Source organism: Scyliorhinus canicula, chromosome 5, assembly GCF_902713615.1.
Source record: "Scyliorhinus canicula chromosome 5, sScyCan1.1, whole genome shotgun sequence".
Lineage (NCBI taxonomy): Eukaryota > Metazoa > Chordata > Chondrichthyes > Carcharhiniformes > Scyliorhinidae > Scyliorhinus > Scyliorhinus canicula.
Window position 1 is genome coordinate 132,942,020 of NC_052150.1, and position 21,033 is coordinate 132,963,052.

The 21,033-nt window shown below is 46.8% G+C and overlaps 1 protein-coding gene across 22 annotated transcripts in view; it reads left to right on the forward strand.

The window, feature by feature from the left end:
- Window positions 1-20,078, forward strand: part of zgc:110045 (uncharacterized protein LOC664755 homolog) — a 326,605-nt gene extending 306,527 nt beyond the window's left edge. For 19 of the 22 annotated variants that reach the window (XM_038797701.1, XM_038797711.1, XM_038797696.1 and 16 more), the window contains 2 exons: window positions 12,543-12,903; window positions 19,809-20,078. In XM_038797701.1, the coding sequence (XP_038653629.1) occupies window positions 12,543-12,891 (349 nt within the window). In that variant the 3' untranslated portion in view covers window positions 12,892-12,903; window positions 19,809-20,078. Of the gene's footprint in view, window positions 1-11,141; window positions 12,028-12,542; window positions 12,904-19,808 lie in introns of those variants that run through there. The other 3 variants (XM_038797710.1, XM_038797709.1, XM_038797708.1) reach the window with 3 other exon arrangements.
- Window positions 20,079-21,033: the final 955 nt, after the last annotated feature.

A 21,033-nucleotide genomic window follows, 5' to 3' on the forward strand; every position in this document is an offset into this window, starting at 1 on the left:
ACACAACATTTTGACCTCAACTAACTTTTGTGGTAGTGAATTCCTGATTCACCGCTCTCTGGGTGAAGACATTTCTCATCACCTCAGTCCTAGAAGACCCCTTATCTTCAAACTATTACCCCTAGTTCTGGACTCCCCCCATCATCTGAATCTACCTTGTCTAGTCCTGTTAGAATCTTGTATGTTTCAATGAGATCCGTTCTCACTTTTGTAAACTCCAAAGAATATAATCCTAACCGATTTTGTCACTCATATGACAGTCCTGCCATCCCAGGAATCAGCCTGGTAACTTTCGCTGCGCTCCCTCCATAGCAAGAACTCTTTCCTCAGATGAGGACATGAAAACTGCACACATACTCCAGGTGTGGCCTCACCAATGCCCTATACAATTGCAGTAAAACATCTCTATTCCTCTACTCAAATCCTCTCGCTATGAAGGCCAATGTACCATTTTCCTTCTTTACTGCCTGCTGTAACCTGCACGCTTACTTTCAGAGACTGATGCATAAGGCCACCAAGGTCTCGCTGTGTATCCACCTCTCTCAAATTACACCCATTCAAATAATAATCTACCTTCCTATTTTTGCTATCGAAGCGGTAAACCTCATATTTATCCACATTAAACTGCATCTGCCATGCATGTGCCCACTCACTCAGCCTGTCCAAATCCCACTGAAGCATCTCTGCATTCTCCTCACAGCTCACCCTCCCACCCAACTTTGCACAGTATCATCTACAAATTTGGGGAAAATACATTTAGTTCCCTCATCCAAATCATTAATATATAATGTGAACAACTGGGGTCCCTGTGGTAGCCCTACTAGTCACTGCCTGCCAATCAGAAAAAGACCCATTTATTCCAACTTTTTGCTTCCTCTCTGCTAACCAGCTTTCTATCGATCCCATGCACTTTAAATTTACATATTAATCTGCTTTGTGCGACCTTGTTGAAAGCCTTCTGATAGTCTAAATAACCCACTTCACCGGTTCTCCTTGGTCTACTCTGCCAATAATAATCTTTATTAGTGTCACAAATAGGCTTACATTAACACTGCAATGAAGATACTGTGAAAATCCCTCAGTTGCTACATTCTGGTGCCTGTTCGGGTACACTGAGGGAGAATTCAGAGGGCGGAATTCTCCGACCCCCCCCCTGTCGGGTCGGAGAATCCCTCGGGGGCGGTGCAAATTCCACCCCACCTTCGTGGCAATTCTCCAGGCTCTGATGGGCTGAGCGGCCGTCGGTTTTTGGCCAGTCCCGCCGACATGGATTAGACATGGTCCCACGCGCATGCACGGGATCACATGGCTCATTGGTGCGTGCGAACTCGTGCAGTCCCTTTGGCGCCGGCTGGCACAGCGCCAACCCCTCCAGCATCCACATAGCCCCCAGAAGTGCAGAGGATTCTGCCACTTCCGGTCTGCCCGACGCCGGAGTGATTCGCACCGTTTTTTGACGCCGGCGTCGGGCCATCATGCCGATTGCGGAGAATCCCGCCTAGAATGTCTAATTCACCTAACAAGCACTTTCAGGACTTGTGGGAGGAAACCGGAGCCCCTGGAGGAAATCCACACAGACATGCGGAGAATGTGCTGACTCCGACAGACAGTGACCCAAGCCGGAAATCAAACCCGGGTCCCTGTCACTGTGAAGCAACATGGCTAACTACTGTGCCACCATGCTGCTCATAGTTACTAGTTACATCTTCAGAGAATTCTAGTTGATTTGTCAAGCATCATTTCCTTTCATAAATCCATGCTGATTTTGCCTGATTACACCACTGCGAAGATAAGGGTCTCCGGGCTTGCCGGATCCTTGACATTGCCGCTTGTCCTCCAGCCTCTGGCTGTCCTCCAGTCCCTACCGGGATCGTCATCCGACCCCTGCTAGTCCGGCACCTCTTCATCCTCCTCCTCAGAGGTGGCCGCAAGTTCCTCATCCTTCACCTCCAGCACATCACCCCGCTGCTCTGCCAGGTTGTGGAGGACACAGCAGACCACCACAAAGCAGGCGACTCTCTGATGTGTCTACTGCAGGGCACCACCGGAGCAGTCGTGGCATCAGAACCGCAGTTTATTTTTTATTTAGTATACCCAATAAATTTTTTCCAATTAAGGGGCAATTTAGTGTGTTCAATCCACCTACCCTGCACATCTTTGGGTTGTGGGGGGGGGGCGAAACCCACGCAAACACTGGGAGAATATGCAAACTCCACACGGACAGTGACCCAGAGCCGGGATCGAACTTGGGACCTCGGCACCGTGAGGCAGCAGTGCTAACCCACTGCGCCACCATGCTGCCCAGAACCGCATTTTCAATAATCCGATTCACCGCTCACTGACAGCCCGGCTGGCTGAATGGACCTCTTTGTCTCGGGTCTCCGCATCGGTCTCCGTACTGCTGTCATTAGCCAGGTCCAAAGTAGATATCCCTTACCCATCAAGAGTCAGCCGGCCATCCTAAGGTGGTCTCGAAGAAGCCAGGGATGTAGCCCCAGGATGTAGCTGTCGTGCACACTCCCTGGGAGTGGTGGCCCGGTGGGCACCAGGTGATATGCGTGCAGTCTATCAGCCGCTGGACCTGGGGCAGCCCAGCAATGGTGGAGAATCCTGCCAACCGGGCATCTGGTTGGGCTTGGTCCATGTCAAAGTGTGTATAATTTCCTGCCTTGGCAAACGAGACATCCGTGACCTGTCGGATGCACATGTGGGCTGTGGCCTAAGATGCCACACAGGTCCCTGCTCAAGCTCTGGAATGATCCTGAGGCATAAGAGGCCACAGAGAGCGGGCGTCCTCCTCTTCCACATGGCGTCAAGTCCACAAGGGCATGTCACAGGTGTCACACCATCTGCTTGTTCAGGCGGAGCCTCCTGGGGCATGCGAAGACCGTAATTTTCTCGAAAGACCAGTGATACCTGTATAACCTGGGCCGACACTGGCCTCCCCCTCTGGGTCTCACCCTGGCCTGATGGGCAGCCGGGTCAGAGTGTGGGGTAGTGCCCTGCACATGAGCCGCCGCCAAGAGCCTCTGGTGATGCTACTGCTGCCACCATCTCTGGCTTCTGGCCGGCCAGTCTGCCAGCAGCACCACTAGGGCAAGCGCCGCGGAGCCTAAAATATCTTCCATACTATTCAATATCTGTAAGGAATTGGGAGAGGGTGCGAGACTGACAAACAGTGGTGTCTTCCACCTCGGGACCCTCCATTCCTCCATTGATCCCCTCCACCCCCATACCCGGCCCTGCCCATGCATACCCAGCCACAGTAGGGGCCTCCTCTCACTGGACCCCAGACCCTGCACCCCAGACACCCACACATAACTTTAACTGGACCATTGATGCACAATCAATGGACACGAAACGTAGATAAAGTCCGAACGATAGGCTTTAATACAAAAGAAGTGGACCCGGCAGCAGACGTACAGAAGAATGGCAGACTGCCGGGCAACACGTGTTCTTATACCCCGCCTCGTAGGCGGAGCTACCTACCTCTCAGCCAATTCCGGCACCGCCATTTATCACGATCATGGCTGATCATCCAACTGAATAGCCTAATCCTGTTTTCTCCCCATAGCCTTTGATCCCATTCTCACCAAGTGCTGTATCCAGCTCCCTCTTGAATATATTCAATGTTTTAGCATCGACTACTTCCTGTGGTAATGAATTCCACAGGCTCACCACGCTTTGGGTGAAGAAATGTCTCCTCATCTCTGTCCGAGATGGTTTACCCCGAATCCTCAGACTGTGATCCCTGGCTCTGGACACACCTATCATTGGTAACATCTTCCCTGCCTCTACCCTGTCTAGTCATGTTAGAATTTTATAAGTCTCTATGAGATCCCCCCTCATTCCTCTGAACTCCAGCGAGAACAACCCTAACCTAGTCAATCTCTCCTCATATAACAGTCCCGTCATCCCTGGAATCAGTCTGGTAAATCCTCACTGCACTCCCTCGAGAGCAAGAACATTCTTCCTCAGAAAAAGAGACCAAAACTGCACACAATATTCTAGGTGTGTCCTCACCAAGGCCCTGTGTAATTGCAGCAACACATCCCTGCTTCTGTACTCGAAACCTGTCGCAATGAAGGCCAACATAGCTTGAGCCTTCTTTACAGCCTGCTTCCCCTGCATTCTTACCTTCAGTGAATGGTGCACAGGGACACCCAGGTCACACTGCACACTCCCCTCTCCCAATTTACAACCATCCACGTAGTAATTTGCCTTCCTGTTTTTGCTTCCAAAATGAATAACCTCACACTTATCCAAATTTTACTGCATCTGCAATTGATATGCCCACTCGCCCAACCTGTCCAGATCATACTGTAGGATCCCTGCATCCTCGTCACCGTTCACCCTCCCACCCAAGATCATCTGCAAACTTTGAGATGTTACATTTTGTTCCCTCATCCAAATCATTAATATATATTGTGAATAGCTGGGGTCCCAGCACCGATCCCTGTGGCACCCCACCAGTTACTGCCTGCCAATTTGAAAAGGACCCATTAATTCCTACTTTTTGTTTCCTCTCTGCCAACCAGTTTTCAATCCACCTCAATACACTTCCCCCAATCCCATGCTCTTTAATTTTACACAATAATCTGTTATGCGGGACTTTGCCAAATGCCTTCTGAAAGTCCAAATATACCACATCGACTGACTCCCCCTTGTCAACTGTACTCGTTAAATCTTCAAAGAATTCCAACAGATTTGTCAAGCATGATTTCCCCTTCATAAATCCATGCTGACTCTGACTGATCCTGCCGCTGCTTTCTAAATGTTCCGCTATAAAGTCCTTGATAATGGATTCAAGAAATTCCCCACTACCGATGTTAGGCTTACTGGTCTATAATTCCATGCTTTTTCTCTATTTCCCTTTTTGAATATTGGAGTGACATGAGCTGCTCTCCAATCTGCAGGGACTGTTCTGGAGTCTATAGAATCCAGAACATGACCACCAATGCATCCACTATTTCCAGATCCACCTCCTTAAGCACTCTGGGATGCAGATTCTCAGGCCCTGGGAATTTATCCGCCTCCAATCCCATCAATTTTCCCAGCACCATTTCTCTACTAATGCAGCCATGAAAGAGTAGCCAACCTTATGGTGAGCCCCATGCAGCAGCACATGCAGTGTATGCTGGAGATGCCAGATCTGCGCAGTGGCATTAGATCCATAGCAGTAGTGAGAGAGAGGCTAAGGTTAAGAACAGGACCTTACCATGTATGGCATATTGGTGGCTGGAGGGTGTGGCAGCTGTGCCCAGCAGCACAGCCTGTCCAGCCATTGGGACAGTACACCAAGGGCTGAGTAACCAGAACAGGAGGGAAAGAGATACATACATTTTGAAGAATCTTATAGTCTTCTAATTCCTCAGCTGCCCATCCATATGCATCAGCCTCTAGCTGTCCTAGCGCGGGCAACTTTCTCTGCCGCAATTCAGGTATTGAAGTAGTAGGGAGGCCCCCAGTGGGTCCCGGCACAATGAGGCTGACAGCCACCATCCTCACATCCATAAGACAAAGAAGTGAGCAGCCTGCTTTCACCTTTTCCCAGGCAACAAAGTATTATCTCAAAGAACCTGAGAGTAGAAGAAACTGTGTCGCTTAGAGCACAATTGGGCCCCTGTGGTGGTTAGATAAGTATACTTGTGTAGAGTAAGATATGAAACACGTATATAATGAAACAGAAAACTTTGTGTGAAAATGTAGAATTATTTACAACACATTTGCAAAATAGTTTACACTTTAAATGCGGTCAAACGTCTTTATTTTCTCAGCACAGCATCCAGTTGACCTTTATAAATCCATATGGTCGCAGGCATGATGTTTCTAATGCCCTTCCCTTGATGTCTACAATGCCATCCTCTGCCTTACATGACAGCCTTCCCACTCATGGAAAATGTCCATCTTGTAAAGTGCCATTGTATCAGCAGGTCTCATCCCCTCAGTGGTGACATTTTCCACATCATTTCCTAGGTTCCAACTGTGGGCCTTCCTCTTTACTCTGCTCTAATTCCTGAAATTCTTTCTCTTCCTCCTCCTGCTGCTCCTTATCCGAGCAGAGATTCCCTTCATTGCCCTTCTCTGGGTCCAGTACCAAACGCCTTGAATCAAGTTATGGAGTATGCAGCATGCAACAATAATTCTGGAAACCCTTTACGGTGCGTTCTGCAAAGCCCCCTCTGAGCAGTCAAGGCATCTGAACCTTGGTCAGGATTCTCTGCTTGGGAGTTGAATTGGAACTGATTTAAGCGCATTTCAGGAAGCAATTCAGTTTCCCTCACCATGTAACTTTATGCATGGCAAGGAATACAAGGAAATGCCGCTATCGGGCTGCCATTTTGAACAGGTGGCCCAATAGCATGGTCCCACAGCTGCTCCCCCCCCCCCCCCACTACATCGCAAGGAGTCCTCCCCCCCCCCCCCCCCACCTCACAGTTAATTTCCAGTTCAGAATTTCTGAATCACTCAAGCGTGACAAGGGATGATTGGAATGCACTTAACTCTCGTTGAAAGTGGGTCCCTTTAGTCAGGGGTTCTCCGTGGGCATGTTTCGTCAGCTAGGGGGTGTCTGGGGGTGGTCCTTTTAGTTAGGGGATCACTGGGGGGTCCCCCTATTCAAGGGGTTTGTGTGGGGGTCCCCTGTTTTAGGGTATCTCTGGGAGGGTGGGGGTGGTGTGGGGGTCTGGTAGGGGAGGGGTGGGCAGGTCATGCATTGTGGTGGGGGGGGTGGACGATGGCCCTTGGATGGACTTTTCGAGCAACTCCCTTGATGAATTACCCCCTTGGTCCACTGCGAGGTCCACCACATCAAGGCCACGCTGGAAAATACTAGGAGTGATCCTCACCCACATGATTCCCAGCCCAGAACTCTGGTGTCCCGCCCACTAAGTGGATGCAAATGGGTCCTCCCACTGACGCGAGGGCTCAAACCTCGGTGCCCGCCTGCGCCAATCCCGATTTCCTCCGCATACCCAATTTTCCACCACATCAGGAACCTCGCTGCCAGCGCCATGCAGCGGAGAATCCAGGCCCTCATCTTTAGTAGCCCAATGGCCTGTTCAATTACTCTACTTGTGTGAAGATGATTCTTGTTGTACCTTCTCTGACCTTCTGTTGACATGAGGATTTGAGCAGCCACCTTTTCGTTTGATACCCCGTAACCCCATATCTATCCATACGTTTGGGAGATTGGCCGGAACATTTGTGGCAGGTCTGATTTCCTTCAGATGAACAAGCCATGTCAACTGTCAGGGAAGCAGGCCCACACATGCAGGAACCTCTTGCGGTGGTCACCTAGGAGTTGGACAATTAAATGTTCCTTTCAGTTAATGTATTGGGCTGTACATATTACTATAGGTGTGCAGTTAACCACACCCTGTACCTCAGGCAAGCCAGCAACTGAGGAAAAACCTGTCACTCTCTGTATCTTTGACATAGCATATGTCTTGCACGAGTTAAACTGACCCACCCCTGTGAGAAAGGCATGAGTGACTTGGCATATGCATCTGTAATCTGCCCCACAGGTCAGCTGTGGAGCCTCAAAACCAGCTTGGGAGTGGTATTGAAGATCAAAAATTCCTCGAAGGTCCCTTGGCAGATCTTTTTGCAGAAGAATGCAAAGCTCAGCCACTACCTCTCAGGATAGATGCAAACATGTCCGACATTTTTCCTAGTCATGTTTAAGTATATGACCTGTTGTTCTGGAGAGCTTTCATTCATTAGGATTTGCAGAGGCTTTCTGCCCAAGATCCCGTTCAGTGCAGAGTCATGTGGAAACATCAGCACAAATGTGGGGATTGTGTACTCTGCTGGAGGGACCACCTCAGAATAGGAGGAGAGGGCCAGAAGGGAGAGGTCGGTTGCATGCAGACAGCATCCCAGAATGTGACCCATGAGTTGGGAGACACAGCCAGAGGAGTGCAGGGCTAACAGGAAGTGAAACAAAGGAATGTCCAGAGAAGGTGCCGTAATCCAGCAGACAGAGTCCACAGGCAGCACTCTTGCAATCTGGACATGTTAAGAAGGCTCTGCCTCTCCAGGGAGACTGCCACCTTTGTATGTCAGATGATTGGTCCAGATATTGCCTTTGTCCGTTGCCATCCTTTGCCAGTGGCTGTTAAGGTGAGAGCTGCCATGAACATTTATGCCTCCGGTTCTTTCCAGGGGTCAGTGGGAGATCTATGCAGTGTCTCACAGTTGGCTGCCAACAACTGTATCAAGCTGGTAGCTGACGCTCTGTTCCAAAGGGTCATCATCTTCACGAGGCCAGTAATTGAGAGCACCATAAGGTTACTCACGATGAGGTTCCACTGCCAGAACCAATCGGGCGGATCACTTTAATCCTCTTGAAAGTGTTTCACTTACTGTTGTCTGCTGCATTCTGCACCACCTGCCTCTGCAAAAGGGGGGCCCACTGGAGGATGAAGACAGTGATGCTACTCCACAGCGGCAGAGGACAACTCAAATGCTGGATCTGAGGAGGAGCCAGAGAGCTTCAGGGTGAGGAGCAGGTTGCCAAAATGAGGATTGTTATGGGAGGCAGGGAGACCAGTGAGTTCTTGATTCAGAGGACTTTCAGCATGGATTGAAGATGATGACAAGGGGATTGCCATTTCACTGATCTTCCTCGATGAGGCATCCTATCACCTTTGAGTCAATGACCAACCTCATAAATAAAGTTTGCAGTCCTTCTCTTGTTTCACATGGTACTCGAAGGCCCATCACCACTCAACATCATGAAGCACATTCAGGTCATTGTGCATAATGAAACATTTATTTAGTGAAGCAAAGTATACAAATTAAACAGAACGCATGTTGACAAAACTTAAATCACCCAATGACAACCCCTGTTCTGCTCATAGTGACTTTAACCTCTGATTGCAAGTACTGCCTCTTGGTGCCAATCTCTCTAAGGCAGAGGCCATCCATTCAGAGCTCAGGGTCAACGTTGTGCTCATGCTCCATATGCATTCCTTCAAGATAGAGACCGTGGCATACAGAACCCCAACCAGATCTTCCCATACACCGCGCTGGACATCCAGCATCTGCCATCTGATAGACGACTCCAGAGGCTTATCATCTACTTTGCGCTCAACATTGTCCTGGTCTCCAGCAATCACCGACTGCCGGAACCCTGTGGACTCTCTGCCTCTGTCAGCTTCTCAGGCGAATGTGAAATGTCTACACCACTGTGCACTACCATGTGATCCAAGACAGTTATGCCCACCCACGTGCTTGTATCTGCATTGGTGCCTGGGGTAGAGGGACGATGAGACACAGGTGCATATGTGAGTGGCTCCTCGGGGGGTCAAGGGAGGGTCACGGGTTCTGCTTGATATTGTGAGGATGGCACAGCAGAGGGAGACAGAGAAAATTTCATTAGAAAACATTACGGAGTCACAGTGCAAGCACTCTGGTTGCTCCTCACAATGGATAGCTGCCTCAAGAAGTATTGTGAATGGACGAGCAATGGGAATATTGGTTTATAAATCTCATTTCAAATGCCACTATCCCTACATCTCTTATACTCTTCGCCTGTCTCTTCCTTGTACACTTGAACCTACCTTCCTCTGAGATCCCTGCCTCTCCGCAACCTGTGGACTAGGCTCCACATTCACAGACAGACTCCAGTACCTCCTCCTCCACCTGCATCAAAATCAGGAGGTTGTGTATATCAACATCCACTCATTCTGAGCATTATGACTTCTCATCTCCTGTAAAGACAAAAGTGCTTTCATCAGTTTCCCCCTCTATATGCTAGACCGCACCAGCCTCCACCGCCTCAACCCAAGAGAGGTTCAGGTGCCCATCACATTGGCGAACCTCAACCTTGCATACATCCAGGCCAGCCCGCACATTTTTGAGTCTTTCAAGGCACAGTGATATGTACCATTTGACACTCTGCATTTCACCCCCATGAGTGTCCACATGTCCTGCTACCCACTGAGACATTTATACACAGTTCCAAAAGAACTCAATCCTCAACGTAGCAGAGCGCAGAAGGTAATTGAACTTTTTCCTGCACTGGAGTCAAGTGCAGCACACAACATCATGCCAGCTCACCTGAGCAGCCATTTCCCTTCATCGTTTGGTGAGGAGACCTCTTCTTTCAGGAAGCTCCATAGAATCATAGAATTTACAGTGCAGAAGGAGGCCATTCGGTCCATCAAGTCCACACCGGCCCATGGAAAGAGTACCCAACTCGAGTCCATGCCACAACCCTATCTCCCTAACCCAGTAACCCCATCGAACCTTTTTGACACTAAGAGACAATTTAGCATGGCCAATCCGCCTTACCTGCACATCTTTGGACTATCGGAGGAAACTGCAGCACCCGGAGGAAACCCACGCAGACACGTGGAGAACGTGCAGACTCTGCACAGACAGTGACCCAAGCCGGGAATCAAACCTGGGTCCCTGGCGCTGTGAAGCAACAGTACCATGCCACCCATGTCTATGTCCACTTTGAAATCTGAACCACCACCACCCCACCCCGGAACCCCATTGGACACCATGTCCACCCTGCTCCTGCCCCCGCTGGAAATGCTGAGCCGTGTGCATTTATACTAGCTGGCCGTGCAGTGAATTGGCCAGCGAGCAGCGCTGCCAGCAGCCGATAATGGGCAGAAGTGCATATCCCTTCCTCTTCCACCGATCACTCTCCAATGCCAAGCACAAAATTCAGGCCCAGGATTTCTGATCCCATTCCTGCTTCCAACCGAAGACGTAAATCTGGTCCAAAATCTACTCTTCAATTCTATCCATCTAAAAATGGACCCCATACAATACATAATCTGCCTTGTGTGATTTTTTTTCTGCAACATATTTCTCACAGTATGCACTATTAGACTCTTGATAGCACCAGTCTGTGCACAGATTCATACAGCTGGTACACAGGAGAGACAGTCTTTCATAAATTATTTTAATTGTCTTTCTTTCACGAGCATAAAGCTATTCAGCAGGATGCAGTCCCAGCCTTTGAGGAAAATGCTGGTAAAAAGGTTGTACTAGTTAAATATTGTTTGGTATTTTAAGTTTAATCTATAATCCAGAGGCCATACAGTCAAACCTCTGCATAGCCAACTTGGTTATTACAAACCTTCTATCTGAACAGTTTTCCTTTCTTCTATGGTATATAGAGTTCAGCGCCTATTAAAACCAGGCAACTGTTTCTAAATGGTTCACAGCTCAGCTCCCACAATTGCAATGGATTTTACCCCATTATTATGAGCTGGTCAGCTGTCATTGTTTTGACACTCACAGGAAGTGCGCAATGACATCATCAGGCATGGTTCCAGCCCATATGCGACAGTTGGAAAACCCAGTGCAGCAGCTGTGTCTGTGGTAAAGGCTCAACCCTCGATAGAATGAAGTCCCAATGAGAAGAACTACTTGGCCAGTCCCCATGGGTTTGTAATAACGGGGTCTGACTGTATACTGTTAATATCCCCAAGTTGAATTTTCAAAATCTTAATGAAAAATGTAATATTAAATAGCTAGTACAAAATTTGTGTAAGAATATTAATTTGGTATAATGCCTAGGCTTTTGGAACACTATTCTTGAAGTCATAGTTCCAGCAATAATATGCACTGTAAAGTGAAAAGAAATTTTCAATGTTTGCTGTACAATGTAATGTTATAGAAATAGTCGTGTCTAGCTGTCAGTAAGTATGTTATTACAGTATAATATAATTTTATAATTTTTCATTTATTTAAAATTATGTCAACTGATCTTTTCCACATTTGCTTACATTTAATAGTGTACACTGTATTATATATTTATATATGTTACATCAACATGAAATGTGAGAAAATGTTGTTTTAATTTATTCTTTATACTCCAGTAATTTGTCAGTATATTGTTGCATATAGGATTAGTACCCTTGTAGAAGTTTGGCTTATAAAGTATAATTGCGCAATTCTAATTGAGTTTATTTCTCATGTTGCAATTCGATTTATTTTTCAACAATACCGCAACAGTTACATTTGTACTGAAACAATAAATCGAGAAATTTTGACTTTTAATAAATAATGTGGTTTCATTTTCATTATAATTTAACAAAGCAATCGTTAAAATAAAATAAAATAACTTATACAAGAGTACTTAAGGTATTGCAGTTTATTAGATGAAAAATAACAGTATTTGAAAGCCTTTCCAATTCGGATGTGTTTCTTCATGCTGGATATTAAACCTCAATTATTTTAAATTCTATTTAAGTTTGCTTTTCCATCATTAGTCATTATGTGCATTTCCTCAGATTGATTTCACTCATAATATCAAACCTTTAATTTGAAAGTACTTTAGAGTCTCAATAATGTTTCATCATCAAATCATAAAATACCCTTTTGTTATTTCTCTTCTTTAACACATAACATGTTCCCCCCTTGATCCTCATCTCTCCTTTCTTTCCTTCCAATTGCCTCTTCCATATGTTGACCAATCTAATCCCATCCTTTGTGTTTGCTCCTCTCCTTCCTCCCTTCCACACCCTGGCTTGACCTACCCAACTGTTTGTTCCTGTTCCTCTCTTCATTTGCAGCTTAGAGATGGCTAAAGTCAGCACCCAGACTGCTTCCGTCATGAACCCTGTTGACCTGAACGTGAACCTCTCTCAGTCTGCCATCCCTACCTCAACCCCCACCTCTGTGGCTGTTTTGACGGCAGCAGCAGCTGCCTCCATGGTTAATGTGAATCCCCCTTCCCCTTTACCAACGCCCCACTATGCCGTTCCTGTCTCCAGTCTGCTTGGCATGAAAACTGTCCCGCTTCTGGCACTTAATGCCGCGGCTGCTACAGGGGCCCCAGGGAGTTTATCTACTTATACTCCCAAAATTCCTTCGACGAGTGGGGTTAAGAAATCTGACCGGCAGAAGTTTGCTCCGTATTGAAGGGATGTGAAGGCAGGTTTTCCAGTTTCTACCAAATCATATGGTTGACATAGATACTAAGGAAACATTTTAAATTTTTATAATTTCTAATGTATCAGTTGAGACCTAAAATTGTCTTCCACCTTCCATGACTATTAACAATATGATGCAACTAGTTCCAACAGAAAGAACTGTTTTCCCACAGTCTGAAACAAAATGATTAAGAATTTTAGTTGAAGAGGATCAGACACAAGCTGATACCCATTGACAAAAAAGAACAAGTGAGAAAGAACCTTTCATAAAGTGATACATGAATCAGCAAATTATCACAATTTTCCACCAGATGAGACAACTGTTAGAAAAATGTCAAAACCCAAGAAGCAATGAAACAGAACTGTAAACATTGTGAGGTGAATTTGCTGCCAAGGTGTGAAACATAAGGCAGATTGATGACTGTGATGGTGGCCTGCCTCATCCACTTGCTGGAAAACTGATGGCATTCCTGCCACTGTAATTTCCAGGAGTCTGAGTGGGATTAAACATCAGTTAACTGCCTGCCATTGGAGCTTCCATGCCTTCAAAGAATAAGAACCGACTGGCAGGAGTTGTTGGCCAATCAGAGAACCTGCAACTCTTCAGACCCAAACGCAGTGGCCACTGCAGCAGACTCCAGAGCAGCGACCATGGAGACCCCACAGATTAGGGGGGAGGAATTATTGGGGCTAGTCAGGTAGGCTCGGGGGATGGGTCTCATTGATGGGAGTGAAGGGGTGGGTGCTCTTTCAGCAGCAGTGGCCCTTGTCACCGAGGTGCCCCTCCATGGGTCACAAAGTGTGCAATAAGGAGGGCCTCCCTGTGGGCCCACAGAGAGGGTACAGTACTTGCTTCTACCACCAGTGTTTGCGGGACTCCCCTGTGTCCATTGGAGGCAGCCCCTACAAAGGTTATAACCCCCCATTCAATCACCTCCCCCGACCTCTTTAACCCAGCCACCCCCTCCCCCCCACCCCTCTCACTTGGTTCTACCAGACTGGCCCTGCCGATACCCCACACTTACCTGTCAGTCTGGGTTGCAAAACGTCATCAGGATGGCCTGTAGTCTGTGCAAACTCCTCAGACAGTCCCCCAGGTCAGAATCGAACCCAGGTCCCAAGCACTGTGAGGCAGCAGTGCAAACCACTGTACCACCGTTCCGCCCTGTACAGTTGGGCCAGAAAAGGAAAAAGCGCACCATAGATATTGGGCGGGATTCTCTAATAATGGGGCTATGTCCCCACGCCAGCGTGAAAACCGGCGCCAACAACTCCGGTCAATGGCCCCTGAAAGTGAGGAATTCTCCCCTTTCTAGGGGGCTAGATTGCCGCTGGAGTGGTCCCCGCAGCTCCAGCCGGCGTGGAACAGTCCGCGCATGCGCGGAATGGCTAGCATATTTCCGCGCATGCACGGGGGTTCCCTTCTCTGCGCCGGCACCTGGGCAATATGGCGGAGTCCTACAGGGGCCCGGCGCGGAGCAAAGTAGACCCCGAAGGAACCAGCCCTCCTGCCGATCGGTAGCCCCCGATCGTGGGCCAGGCCACCGTGGGGGCACCCCGGGGTCGGATCCCCCTGCCCCCCTCCAGGACGGCCCCCGCATGCTCACCTTCCAGGTCCCGGCGTGTAGGAGGTGAGTAATCCACGCTGGCGGACTCGGCCACACGAGCTGGCCACTCGGCCCATCGGGGCCCGGGGAATCGCCGGGGGGCCGCTGTCAATGTCCCCCTAACCAGCGTGCCGGCGATTCCACAGGTGCACGAAAAACGGCGCCGGAGAATGGGGAAGCCGGCATTCTCGCCGGGGGGATTCTCCCGGTGCCAGGTCGGAGAATCCCATCCATTATATTTGATTACTATTAAATAACATCAGTATAGACAATAGGCGAGGTCTGCCAGGATATACTGCCACAGTGAGTTATCACTGTGCTCCTTGTGTATTCTAACAAGAGTCAATGCCTTCAGAGAAAGGAAGAACCATTGGGGGAAATCCTCTTCCAAAATGGTGGCAGCAAAGCATCAGAAGCCCTACTCCTTTAGTTATTTTTCAAATGGTTAAGATTTTTAAAAACTGTGTCAGTCTGATGAACAGAGGTTAGATAATTCCCTATTGAAAGGAAAAATTTAGAGGAAAAGTCATCACTTGGCTCACTTGCCTCCAAGCAACCACATTGAGTGTACGAGAACAGGTTGTTGAATCTTTTTATTGGAATATGATTTTGACAGCATTCCTGAAGGCTTAGTTTGTAAAGCTATTGTAAAGTTCAGGAAGTCGCAAATCTGACTATTATGATGTGTTAAGTGGTCAGTGATTTATAATGGTCCTCAGTCCCCAAGGCATGGAAACAAAAATCAGCCTGGCTGCCTGCTCCTGATTATTCTTTCCTGGTGTAATGCTGATACATGTGAAAGTTCAGAGAATACAAGATTGATCTGGGCTGGAAGGCTCTCAATGGTCAAAGTAACCACCAACTTTCACATAGGAGTTAAATGTTGTCATCATGGCAGGGATCACACCAACGGGACAAACATTGGGAGCAATCCTGCCTCCTATTGAACAATCAACACCCCAACTTCATTTTACTTCTGGCAGGCAACTAATTGGCTCTGGCAGAGCTGCCGTAACTTTAAAGGATGATCACCCACCCGCAAAAGCATCTGGCCAATCAGCGTCTAGCATTGTCAGCAGAGCCATAGGGAGACTGGCCACTGTTAGGAAGAAGATAATACCATGGAAACATCCCATTCTCCCAGTTAGGTAAATGGAGTCTGTCAGACAAGCCTCAATGAGGGCCAGGGTGGCTTGGTGAGGGCAGGTGATGTCATTGTTGTGAGGGCGATCATTGCTTCCAAGGGTCCTTCCATAGGCTACAGAGCTCCCAGGATCCATCTAATGCTGATAAAATGCCAGCATTTAAGTGGTTCAATTTTCTTTTGGATGGAATGAGTTCACCTTCCCCGGCGCTGGTAAAATTAAAAGGGCACTGGAAGATGACAGGAACTCCTCTCCCTGTCTTCCCTCGCTATTTTACAGGTCCATCTGCTAAGGATGGGCTGGTAAATCTAGGTCGGAAAAATAACAATTTTGACAGCGTATTGGAGAGTTCTATACATCACTCAAGCCAAAACCTTCAGAAGTCGAGGAAGTGGGGAAAAATGAAAGGTAGAAAGATTATCTGTTGACGGGAAAGTAAAAAGGTTTTTGCAACATTGGGTAATGTTGATCTTCACCACATTAAGTGAAGCGATAAAGCAGATTTCAATGGGATGACAATCAGAGAGAGGCTACAAAGAGTGGGCGGTTTGCTTCTTCAGATTGCAGTGTGACTTTGGTGCAATAAAATACTATAACTACTAGAAATCTGAAATAAAGATAGAAAGTGCTGGAAATATTCAGCGTCCTCCAGGTATGATGATGAATCTTCAGGCGCGATTTAACTAAATGGGGAGCACGTTTAGCCGAGTGTTTCCCGCACTGAGAAACACAATGCTACCAAACGTCACTCAGGTTACACAGGGGCTTCAGCAGGGTCCATGTGGCAAAGGCTGCACATAACCCCATTTTCTGCACCTGAACCCCTCAGTGTAACGAGAGATCGGGATGCAATTTTTAAATGGCATCCCGATCTCTTGAGCCCCTGACGCGACCCCTGGACCCCCCCCCCCCCCCCCCCCCCCCCCAGCCCCGACTCACTATGAGGTTCCCTGGCCACCACCACCCCTTCCCCTCACTCCTCTCCAACTTGCGCGCATGGCCCGATTGCCACCACGCAAAATATTCCAGCCTGGCACCTTGGCAGTGCCAATCTGGCAGTGCCCCTGTCAGCTTAACATGCCACCTGGGCATCTTGGCAGTGCCAGGCTGGTACCCAGGTGGCACTGCAAGGGTACCAGGCTGGCACTGCGAGAGTGGTAGGCTGGCAGTGCCAGGGTGCCCAGATGACACCAGTAGTGACAGGGTACCACCCTGCTAAAAGGGCATGCGCCTGCATGCCTCCGATCCTTTGGGAGACCTCACGAGGGCTGTGCCTTCATGTCCCTGTTTGTGGAGATTAGCACGGAACGACACTTGCGCGAGGTCTCCCAGACGAAAGGGGATAGATCCCAACACCTCAGGAGACTCGGGAACCTCGAGAGACTGTGTATTAGAGTGAGAGAAGCTGTCTTACTTTAATATGCAGATTTGCCAAAATGTGACCCCCCCCACAATAGGCGGTTCACATATCACAACGTTGCAAACTGGGTGCGGTGTCACCCGTTTCTGCTTCTTAGATGCAACATGGCCGGTTCGATCATGCCCTTCATTTACTGGAAGGTCACCACCTGAAATGTTGGCTGTGATTTTACGGGTCCGTTCGCCACAGGCACAAATCCTGTTCTGGCTGCCAAATCTCGTGGGAGGGCCATAATAAGATTTGTGCTGGCAGGATCTTGATTTGAGATCCTCCCCACCTCCTGCCTGACTGGGCATTAACTTAATTTTCACGCATTTTAATAAATTTACACCGTGGAATCCGGTCCCATGAAATGCTCCACCACCACCCCGCCCCCCACCCCATCTCCCCAGCAGCATGACATCATGCCAGCATGATTCATTACTGGTTTTCAAAAATGAAGATCAGTTGTAATGATCATGCCAGGGGGTATGGAGGTGCCTGGAGGTCCTGGGCCTAAGGGCAGGGTGGGCTTTGCCCGCTGGACCCCTGGCATTACCAGGGGACAGTGCTAGGGGACAGTACCAGGGGCATTGACATGGGCACCACCAGTGACACTGTCAGGGGGTAACCGTCCGCCACTGGGGAGGGGGGAGGGGTTCCATTATGTATGCTGCACTGGGGTGGGGGGGCAGTGTATTGAGAGTGTCCTCGATACTTCCATGATCCGGGGGGTGGGGGGGGGGGGGGGGGGGAGGGGGTGTCGCCCCGAAGCTTGTGTGGCATCTCCTCCATGGCGCTTTAATGATGGCATGCCAATCTCTGTGGGACCAGCACTGCTGACTCTGTCAGACCTCGCCCTGCCAGAGTGACGGCAGAAATCATCCCCACTCGATTTTTCTTTTGACAGTCAGAAGATCTGGTCAGAAAACTTGACTTGTGTTTCTGGAGACATCGGTCTTCAGTCAGAACTCGACACTTTGCCATTTTTGTTTGGAAAATTCCGTCCGTTAACTATTTCTCTCCACAAATGCTGGCTGACCTGCTGATTATTTCCAGCATTTTCTGTTTTTAATTGAATTTTGATTAATTTGTTTTTACGATGCACAGTTCATGTAATGTGTTTTGATGATGCTACTGAAATAAAGTGACTTGCCATTTCCAAACTGGTGATTATGGAGGATGGGGTTGAAAACCTTCAATTTTATCATCTGTTGTGAGTTGTGTTAATTTGTTCTTTTTCAGGCAGATTATAAACAAATAAAACTGGAGATGAAATATATTGTTAATACGTGGTGGATGGTGGAAAAAAACATTTTAGCAGAATAGTATTGTGTTTGTGTGTAAAAATATTAATAAGTATGCTTATATGTTAGAAATTAGACACGGGTTAAATGTGGTCCGAGATTAATTAGAAATCAATAATTTTGTTTGACCTTATCACAATTGACATGATAGATTATACAGCAGAGCTGCAAATCCTGACATGTCTGATGAGCATCACAATCAAAACAACTTCTCTAGTTTAAGATGGTTATCCAATGAAAAGCTAAGCCATTCAGACCAGGAAGATCCCAAATTAAGTTCTTAGTCAGTGCTGAATTAACTGTCCTGTGGCAGATGGTAAGATATTGTGTTGCCTATGAGAATAAAACTGCCCAGAGTTATTGCATCTGCTTACTATCCAGCAACCCCTACTTGAAGTGAATGTGTGTGGGTACCAGGATGAAAACAGCATTGGGCTCTGCTGTGATGCCTTCTAAACAAATAGTCTGTTGACACTCATTGTTCAAGTTCACCCATTGATAATTGCCATTTGGGCATAGTACCCGAAAGGAACCAGCACCAGTGGCATTTATCCCAAAGAATTAACATCATCTTGAGAGAATGAGAGGGGAGAAAATTATCAACAGAAAAATATATTTGCGATCACAAATTGTGTCAACAGTTTACTGTTGGCGGATATTTTTACACGTTATTTGGAAAAGAATTGGGATCCACATCATGGTTGGGATGGTGCTTAAAAATAAATTATATGGCTGTTAAAAAAAGTCAGTAAATTCTACGGTGAATTAAATATCGCCAAAAATTGGTCTTTATCTGTTGGAACAAGTTTATATTACATTTTCTGTTTCGTCCATTCATCCCTTTTAAATTTAGTTTTGTACCACTGATACAGTAATATGATATTGTTTTAGTCACTTTTGTGAATTCAAAAACCATTAACTTAGCATGTTTATTCATCTTGCATTCTTCCTACCAATATACAAACATTTAACTGTATCAAGTGTATTTGAATATAAAATGAAAAAGACAAAATGCAACTTGTTAAGATGTAATATTTCAAAACCAGTCCTAGTATGCTATTTTATAGGACTATGCAACTTTAAATATTACAATCAAAGTTATTGCTGTATTCTAGAGTGCTTTACTATTTTAGCGAAGTTGCACTAATTTGTACTTTAGTGATAGAACTGCTGTTCTTAGTGTTGTTTATTTTTCAATGTTTTTGTTTGTTTCTTTGTATACAATGAAGGAAATATTTGGAAATAATGTCCAAGTACCTCAGCTATTTAACATGCTCACTTGAGAATGAATTTGTTCCAGAAACCTGTACTTACTGTTCTATCTGTTGAAAACTCTTGTCAGGATTTACGAATGAATCATGTACCTGGTTTATTGTATTACAGTAAGATTACAAGGTTGAGAAGTATTTTGTTTTTCTGTTTTTCTTGATTTTGTTCCTGCATTTTAGGCTGACTTCAGAGGTTTCTGGCCTGGGGGCTCTGTAATGTATCCATCATGCAAACTGCTTTAGTCACAACACAGAACATTTTCTATGGACTGTTACCTACAGATTAAGAGAAGAATCTCTACCATTTCTAACATCAGTTCTTGATATTGGAAAATAAATGCTTTTGCTGTCTCAATGACTTAAGTAGTCCAATTCCTTTGTTACTACATCACTGTTACAATTCTACACATTTTGTGGCTTGTATATTAATAATTACATATTTTAAAAAGATTTTGGTGTTTGTTTCTTAGTTATTCTTGTAATAAAGCATGGGCTGGTACACTCCAATTATGTGTATTCTGTCATAGGCATTGAAGCAAATTAAACATAATTGTTTTATAAATAAAAGGGCACCTTAGAAAATCGAAAGTCTGCGAGCCACATCATTAAATGGCATGTTTGATTTAAATGTTTGTGGAAGTTTTATGTAATAATTGCTCAAAACGAAATTTGCACAGGCTGCTACAAAAACACTAGTTTCAGAAAGACTTCCAGTCAATATTGGGCAGCACAGTGGCACAGTGGTTAGCATTGCTAATTCACAGCTGCAGGGAACCAGTTCAATTCCGGCCTGGGGTGAGTGTCTGTGTGGAGTTTGCACTTTCTCCCCCTATCTGTGTGGGTTTTCTCCGGGTGCTCCGGTTTCCTCCCACAGACCAAAGATGTGCGGGTTAGGTGGATTGGCCATGCTAAATTGCCCTTTTGTATCAAAAAGGTTAGGTGGGGTTACGGGGATGGAGTTAAGGTGTGGGCTTAAGTAGGGTGCTCTTCCAGGGGCTGGTGCAGACCCGATGGGCCGAATGGCTTCCTTCTGCACTGTAAATTCTATGATTCTATTTACATTAACTGCCTAATAAATTAATTGGTTAAATGACTAAAGGTCACCCATCATCCTGAAAAACCTACTAACATAAGAAAGATATCATTCAGTGACGATGTCCTTTAGGGATCTCAAAGGTCTGCATTGAGATTTTCATGAAGAATAAAACCCTTGTTTGAATTTAGTTTACTCTACATTTCTTAATTAATGTACTGGATTATACGGTCCTCTCCACGGGGTACCTGAAGGTGGGTGAGTCGAAAAACATAGTGCATGGCCTTCCCACCACCTTCGCATCTGGCTCCGATCTCTGTCCTATTTTATGGTTGGTAGGGAGGCTCCAGACAGTCGCCAGTCCTTGTGCCT